Source organism: Pezoporus wallicus, unplaced genomic scaffold (genome assembly GCF_028554395.1).
Source record: "Pezoporus wallicus isolate ANWC-B61680 ecotype Strahan unplaced genomic scaffold, APGP_CSIRO_Pwel_v1 contig_3952, whole genome shotgun sequence".
Classification (NCBI taxonomy): Eukaryota; Metazoa; Chordata; class Aves; order Psittaciformes; family Psittacidae; genus Pezoporus; species Pezoporus wallicus.
In genome coordinates, this window is record NW_026635034.1 from 10980881 (window position 1) to 10989616 (window position 8736).

An 8736-nucleotide genomic window follows, 5' to 3' on the forward strand; every position below is an offset into this window, starting at 1 on the left:
TACTCTCAAGTCCACAAAATAAACATACTGAGAACTCTAAAACCAAACAGTAAGAAACAATACACATATCTCTAACAGGTATGATGAATCTCCCTGTTTTACTTGTATGTCACTGTGTACAATAGCAATGATAATGCAGTGCCCTTCACAGGGGTCACATTTGAGTCATATTTTACAAGCAAGATAATTTAAAGTTGTTCTTTTCATATACATCATATTAATTTTTGTACTCTGAATGTCTTTAATGCAATATGTGAAAGAGGTTTTCCCCAGAATAAATCAATGTTTCTCCATAAACTTCAGCAGAGGTATGTCCATTTACCTCAAAATCCAGTCCATTTTGTTGACCTGTTATTCCCTAAGTAAAGCTTAAGCAGCCAGTTTTACACACCTTGAACAAGTGAGTTTTCTGCTACCACAAGCCTCCTCTTCAACTGTCACTTTGCAAATAGATTTGTATTATTTGGTTTGTTTTGAAATGACTGAATTTGAAAAAATTTTCCCCTTTATTTCCAATTTGTATCCTCTAATGCCACTTATCCAACAGGGAAAAAAAAAATGGAGTTTCGTATCTTCTATCTACTTCTAAACAATTTACCTGCCCTCTTCAGACATACAAGAAGTAAATACCACATAAGTAAATACGAAGAACTAGGGATTGCTGGGGCACAGGAATTTCTCACGTAAAGGACTTGAAGACTGTGCAATCTGGCTTCAAAAAAATGCAAACATTGTTTTGAAATTTTGTAAGAAGGACAATTCTGATTCTTGGATAAGCCAACAGCCTTTTCTGTGAGAGCTTTTTACCCACAGATGGTTTACAATAAAATTAAAACCAGCTGAAATAATAATAAAAAACCCAAACTCAAGCTTCTTTAAATCAGTACAGAAATTAAATGCTTTGACATGGCTGAAACTTTTGTCCGCTTCCCCCTAAGTTAATTATTAGCAAAATCGATATTTACAAGGTGTTTAAGCAAAGCAGCACATCCATCAAAGTAATGCCAAGAAAATTTCCTTTATCAGCTCAATTAGCATCCGCAATACAGAGTTCATGTTACAGTTACATGTGCAACCTTAATTTAGGTAATTCCTAATGTTTTAGCTGCTTGGTTTTGACTTTGCAGACTTCACTTTTCCCTTACTTTATGCAATATCTGGATAAAGTGGTGCATACTTAGTCTAAATTATCAGTGTAAGCTATAGTCACATACAACATTTTGATACCAATGTAACTGATAGAACTACCAAAAGTCACGCAAACAGAACTGTTAATTTCATAGGGAAAAAATAACTAGAAACAAAGCATCAGATGTCACACAGGAGAGACTAGGTTGTTGCCTCTCCCCCCCCTTCCCCTTAATGTCCTCAGCACATTTCTGATCTTTTTCTTTCAGCACAGATACCTTACCACGAAGTAGAGAGGCACAGGGTTCCAAATTTTGCTACTCTGTATAGTGGGGTCAATCTAAATACTAGGTCTAAGCCACCACAATCCACTGAGCTGCCATAACCCCTCTTTTCATTATTGGAAGGAATCTGCACATATTTATTCAATATTTTTTTCTTTGCATTGGGCAGGTGATATCAACAGCTGTTCTTCTTCTGGCTATATTTGCTATTTTTGACAGCAGAAATAACAGTGTACCTAAGGGCCTGGAGCCAATTGCAGTAGGACTTCTTATAATTGTTCTTACTTGCTCCTTGGGAATGAACAGTGGCTGCGCCATGAACCCGGCAAGGGATCTAGGCCCAAGGCTCTTCACAGCCATTGCAGGATGGGGGATGGAAGTATTCACGTAAGTATGCCTGGATATGAAGTAAAACGCTTTTGGTTAAATTGCTTCTTAGGAAAGTAAGATCCTGATTCAACATGGTACCAAGTCATACTTTATATACATACAGGTAATTCTTTGCATACCAGAAAAGGCTATTCATGCACTTTAAGGCAGACATCTTCTAGGAACTGGGCTTTATAAAGGATTTCCTGCTCCTAAGGCAAATGAAACATGCATTATCTCTAGTATCAATCACTGTTCCAAGCAGACCCTTCCCAACATATTAGAGATTCTTAGAGGTCACTAAAAATGTAAGAGTGCATTCTTCTCTTGTCCTGCAGCTTTCAGAAAGAAAACATAATAATCATCATGAGGAGTTACGTGGAAATATTTATTGGGTGCTGTAAAAAAACACAGACATATCGGATTGATTTAGCCTATTATTACTACTGAGTTACTGCCGAAATATACAACAATCTAAAAGCCTGACTTCCTGCCTGGGAGCAAACGAGTGAATAAAAGAAAGCTCCCTTCATTTTCCCACATTTCAGAGCACACTCTCAAATCCCTGTGCATGGATGTGCGCACACACACACACACTCTTGGCTGGCCAAATGCACAGCTAATCAGGTGCACATCAAATCCACAGCTTACACATATCCAGTGTAAGAGGCACTCTGGGATATCCAAGTCAGAGTACTCTGTCATCAGGAGCTAGAACTTTTGGTTTATTTTTGTATGGTTTGTTTTTCCAGTTATTTACAAGTAGGAATCCCCAGAAGTACTGTAGACCACTAGAGAGCTCTGGTTAATAGAGATTTCATTTTAGCTACTTCACCAAGTACAAATAAGCTGTATTTATTTAGTATGACTTCTATCTACATCAATCACTTGCCTTAGTAGAGGAGAGCAGCAGCAAGGCTTTTCCCATACAAAGAAAAGCCAGGCACGGCACAGCACAGCAGAAACGGGCACACAGCCATGCCAAAGCTTGGCCATAACACAGCTGCAGCAGGAGGTCACTCACCAGCCCACTCGCCTCCAAACTCTTCCTCCCTGGCAGGTCTCTCTCCACTGTATCATTAGACTGCACTATTTAACAAATAGCAGCACACAGTGACATTCTACACTCAGGATTCTCCCCTCTCATGCCTAAATAGTTGTTAACTATGATGTTAATTATAGCGTCATGTGTGTAATCTGTAATATTACGCAGTGAACTATTACATTGCTGAAAAGGTTGGAAGCCTGATTGCACTGAGGTCAAGTCAGAGAATACCTGCGAACTTCCCTCCTCCCCAAAAGTAATTTAAATTACTCATTTAAATTTAAGAAGTTACAGGAAAACTCCACATCTGTACCAACACATACATGCTCGTCCCTAATTTAGTTTTAGGATTTATATACAGAGAAGAAATGCATCCCATCCCCATGTAAGGGCCATACCAGAAAATTTTGAAATGGGAACATAAAAAAAAAAAAAAAAAGAGATTAAATATCAGGTCATTGCCAGAATAAATTTACAGCATTCTCAAGGGTGTATAAATTGAGGAAGAAGTCTCCCTCCCTGCCTTCTCTTGAACTTATAACCAAGTTCAAGAGAATAATACAACAGGATTAGGTAGCTGGAAGCTCTGGAACAGTTACAGGCCATGGGAGAAGTCTGACTGATTGTAGCTATGATCCTGAACTGCCTGATGTTCTGCTGGCATTACATATGCATGAGAGACTGAAGTGATGCAGCCACAGTCAACAGCTCAACCTTGGATGTCTCAGCTTAACTGGAATTCACAACCTTAAGACAGGTGCTCAAGCTGTCAAGTAAAAGGCATGCCCAGGAAGTGGGACCTAAGCATGAAACGTCCGCAGTGACATGAGGGGAGTGCTGCACAAACCGAGCACTAGGAAGTACTGAAGAGACATTGAATATACACTGGTGTGAAAATGGAAACATCTCACAAGGTTGACTGAGTCACTCTGTCCAGGTCAGCGAGTGCCCTGAGTGCTGCCTACAGGGCAGCCAGGGACCACTAGGAAAGCCTCACTTTGGAACAGATCAGATACAGAAGTATCAGATTCTCTACACCCTGATCCTAAGCAAATGCTGTAAACATTGAGATAATCAGTTCACAGGGAGAAAAATCCCCTCTATCCTTCTTTGTGCTTGCAGGTCCAGTAAATTCTGGTTTTATCATGTTTTCAGGCAGGGAACAGTGACTAGACCATAGGGAAGCTCTTCTGCTGGAGCACAGAGTTGTCCAGAGCACAAGGAGGCAGTTGAGCGAGGTTTTTCTAAGTGTTCCTGTTAAGACATTTTGCACGAAGGCACCTACCTGAAGGAGCAGTTTCCCCGAGAATCAAGCCAGGGGACACAGCCTGTGGCGTGGTTTCCATAGCCAGAGCAACTGCATTCGTTTCAGTTAAGAGCTCTCATCAGAAGCTGTTCTGACTCACTGCAGCTGGAAGGGCAGTGTCTGACCAGCACCCTAGAGAGCGCCATTTTGCATAGAATAGATGTAGTTAACGCTGTGGCCGGTTCCTACAAAGTGTTCCTCAACCTGTTGAGAGTAGGTGTCACAGATACTTCTAATAATGAGGACAGTTCCCAACCACTGACTTTAGAGACCTAAATGTTTCTAATTATTTGCTCTAAAACCACAGAGATACCTAGAAATCTCTTAATCACATGCTTAATATCCTGGGAAGCTTAAGAGAAGTTGTTGGAATAGCAGTTTTGTCTGTAGTGAGAAAACAGCCAGAGCTTTGAGTAAAAATACCAGGCATAAGAGAACACGAAACAGCAATGAGCAAGTGAGAAACGGCTCCACAGAACTGTATTTCCCACCAGCACTTGAGGCTAGCCATAGAATATCTCATCCCTAGTTTATTAGGGGTGCTGTAGCCCCTTTGCCGAGGCCGGGTCGGACCCGCGCTGGCAGAAGCGCGGCATCGTGGAGACCGTGCTCCGAGCGGCCCCGCGGCGGACAAAGCCCGGCAGCCGCCGGCGCGGTAACGCTGACACCTCGTGGCCGCGGCTCCGGGCCCGGACTAGATAGAACTGCACTTTGGAAAGGGTCGGGACACGCACCTAGTGCCTGCACAGGCAATAGACAGAATGGCAAAGTGGCCTCTGAAATATGCTGCATCTTTCCTGGACGGTCGAACGGTAGCCAGGCACCTTCCACACTGCGGAATGCCTGAATTATCCTGGCATTTCTTATAGCAAATAATGTTGTTTCACCATCCTGCAGTAGTTGGCTAAGTGAGACATGTATTTGCAAGTCTAAAACAGGCCAAAGTTCTCAGCCCATGTAGCTTATACATTGTAGTTTCCTAGAAATCGTGGCAGTTCAGCCAAGTGCCACTCCTGCCCTTCACAACCAGCTCCCTCCTGCTCTCCCCAACTGCAAAACACCTGATGATGAAAGAGGTATAGCTGGATGTTTTCCTGCTAACTCAGCAGCAAAGCTGTGTGCTTGGGCAAAGCAAGGGTGTAAGGGAACTAAGGTTATTTCCAGGAAGCTATCTATGCTTGCCACAAAGAGCTCTTGCTCCCGTGTCAATGAAAGGGCATTGTGTGTCATGGAAACTCGTAACTAAGCTGGTCCTGATCTCATTTCAGCTTTGGCATCACCCTCCATAAGGGCTTCACACCCAATCATCTTAGCAGAGGGTATCTGTAGTGCAGCTGACAGCAGCTGCTGCAAATACAGGCCATGACTTGGAGGTTATGCAGGAGCCAACGAGGCACACGTCAGTTCATGGGACAAGCAGAGATAAAAACCTGCCAAGAAACACCTTCGTTATATGCCCACGTACACGTACGGGCACAGAGAAACACATGCAAATACTTGATTGTAGATTCTGTTGTGCTGAGTAAGTCAATAAAACCTTAGTCCATGCTTGTTCCAGAAATTAAGGGGCTCAACAGACATTTATGACTCAACAACAAACAGATCTATAAACTCAGTAGAACAATGTGAAGAGCTATTTTATATCCTCAGGGCAAAATATAAGTAATTCCAAAGGCAAAACATACACATCCAAGACATTTCTGAACAAGGAATGACATTAACATCAATAGGGCACTGTGATATTACTCCTGTTCTATTCTTGTGTTGTGAATTAACCACAAGTTCACTTATGCATAAATCTATACAACTGAGTGCTGAATAATCATTTTTACAATTTAAAAGCTCTCCTGGAATTTTAAAAGTTCCTCTCACAGACGAATTTGTCTCTCTGTATTTCTGGAAGAAAAAGTTATTTCTCCATTTTCAATATGCATGAAATTGAGGTGGCTGGGTTTTCACTGCAGACTCGCATATTCAATTAATACAGCATGTTATCAAATCGAAACACCTTCACTCACCAGTACAGTTAAGAAAGGCTGTACTCTGAAACCAATACTCGGTAATTTACTGTCTGAATGTGGACCTCTGGGAAAGGGAGAGCAAGTCTACACGCCCAGATCTCCTGTATAGAGGCTGTTACTTTTTGTTTATACTGTTTAATGGTGGACTTGTTTCTTTAAAAATGTTCATTAAAATTTAAAATTGTGCAAAGGGAATGTAAACAGCTCAGTGGAGCCAGTATGCCAGGCTTGCTTCCCAAACACAGCAATTGTAAAAAAGAGTAAGTTTTAGGTGTATGAAACTTCTAAATGCTTATTTACCTCTTACTGAAAGACCCCACATTTCAAACACAGAGATAAGACACAACATCATGAAATCTGAATCTTGACCACTCCAAGTATAATCCACTTTACAGTCACTGTGTTTTATTACATTCCTTAAGGCAAATATACTCAAAATCAGGTATAATCTATTATACTTGTCAAGAGGAAGACTGTATATACTATTGCAGTAGATCTCAATGCAGATGACATAAACCATTTTTGCAACATACATTTGCATTAATCACTCCTGAAAACCTATTCATGAGCATCTGGCAACAGCATCAGTCAAGGTTGCTGTGCAATAGGTACGTCCCTGTTCATTTCATTTCATTGCAAGTCAATGAAGCTCATTTTCCACAAGGGAGAAATTATCCCCTGCCCCCAAAGCACACATGCAGTAGAGAGGCCTGATTTTCTAAGCTGCGAGTACAGCACATAGACCACCATGCCTGGTGGTTGGTACTTAGCATTTCAATCGCAGCATGGGCAGGACAGACAGGAGTGTCGTCCTTACACAGAAAGTGAGACTAAACAGAAAAGTCTATAGTATATAGCCAGTGTCAGGCCACCCTATTTTTTTCACTGCCAAATATAAGGTAGGGCGCTCACTAGAGTAATGAAGACCAATAATTTTCTTTTTTAATTCTTTGTTTTATTTTTTTCCTTACAGGGCTGGAAATAATTGGTGGTGGGTCCCTACAGTTGCACCTATGCTGGGAGGCATACTTGGAGCAGTGATCTATATTGTTTTTATTGAAATTCATCATTCAGATACTGAGCCAGGAGAAGAAAATGACATGCATGATAAATACGAACTGACCAACATGGAGTAAGAAGTGAAGCATTTTCTTTCTCATTTTTGTTATGCAATTTTTATGCAAATGATTGTTTGGACCATTTTATAAAACCTTTATGCCTCAATTAGAAATTCACATTTCAAAGGAGAATATCCATATAGAAGTCAAGTTCACAGCTGACCTCTTCCCATGAAACATCAGCCTGACCACACTCAAAACTGAGAACTTGGGGCTAGAATGGGTAAATTGTTCTGTTTCATATGGCTTTCAGATCAAATTATCTCCTAGATGAAACTAGTGAGAGGATGTACTGACCTGTTAATTCCACACGTGATCTTAATCATGTTGCCTAATTACCTGAAAATAGATGAGCTATTGTTACAAAACTGCACGCAGATTAGTCAGTTAAAGTGCTGAATTAATGGGCAAGAGCATTACTCACTTCTTATAGCCATTATTTAAGAATGGCTTATCTGAAAATTAAAAATAATACCTTAACATCAATTGAAGTAGTTTTAAATAACTTACTAAATTTTTATGGAGCCACTAATTGAACAGCAAGGAATGAACTCAGTGATGAGGTTTAGTAACTCAGAATATGATCACAAAAGGTAGAAGTTGTGTGTTATAAGATCAACACCAAAGAGACAAAGCTGTAGTTCTGCACATGTTCTTCATAGCAGTCATATTCAGTTATGTTTAAACCATTTACTTGACCTTTATGCTAGCCAATATTAAAAACCCAACCTAGAATATTAACCCAAACCTCTTCTGCTGTTCTTTCTGGATAAAATTCATTCCTGTGGAGAAGCGCCAGCAACAGAAGCTTATCCTGCTCAGAGGTCAGCACAAGGCCTGTCTGTATACGCCTTAAAGAGGCCTGCTGCTGCTGATTTCCGGAGGGGTCAGGGAGGATTTCATCTGCTTTGTGGGAGTAATTTTTATTTTGATAGCAGTAATTAAAATTAGAAAGTGATCTCAGAACTAGTCCTAGATCTGAAGTCCCCAAGGAAGGCCAACTCCACACGTTCTGAAGTATGGGCTCTCTCTCACTAAAACTAAAGTGAAGTGGTTGGACATACACCACTTCCTAAATATCCAGCCTTGAAAAACGAATTTATTTCTGCTTAATTATTGTGAATTGCATGTATCCAATTATATCAACGTTCATTTCTAATATATATTCATATATATGAGGAGGCGTGACAAGGCTGATCATGAATAAATAGACATCCTATTCAGTGATGCTCCTGAGCTATTTTCATGGCAAAAGTACTAGTTAAATGCACTCATTTTAGGGTGTTCTTCCCTTTGTATTCCTTCAACTCTACTTCCTAGAATTCCACACTATTTTCTGATTTCACTCCTGAAGGGAGGAACCCTTCATATTGCCAGTAACAGCCTGTGCTCTTCTGCTCTTCTGTGCTATCCACAGAAGCAGCTTGGGAAACACTGTGGTCAGAATCTGCCTCAGCATTTCGGC

At 40.8% G+C, this 8736-nt stretch overlaps 1 protein-coding gene across 3 annotated transcripts in view; it reads left to right on the top strand.

The window, feature by feature from the left end:
- Positions 1 to 8012, top strand: part of AQP9 (aquaporin 9) — a 26079-nt gene extending 18067 nt beyond the window's left edge. For all 3 annotated transcript variants that reach the window (XM_057398487.1, XM_057398476.1, XM_057398496.1), the window contains 2 exons: positions 1582 to 1799; positions 7127 to 8012. In XM_057398487.1, coding sequence (XP_057254470.1) covers positions 1582 to 1799; positions 7127 to 7289 — 381 coding nt within the window. In that variant the 3' untranslated portion in view covers positions 7290 to 8012. The remainder of the gene's footprint in view (positions 1 to 1581; positions 1800 to 7126) is intronic.
- The last annotated feature ends 724 nt before the right edge of the window (positions 8013 to 8736 follow it).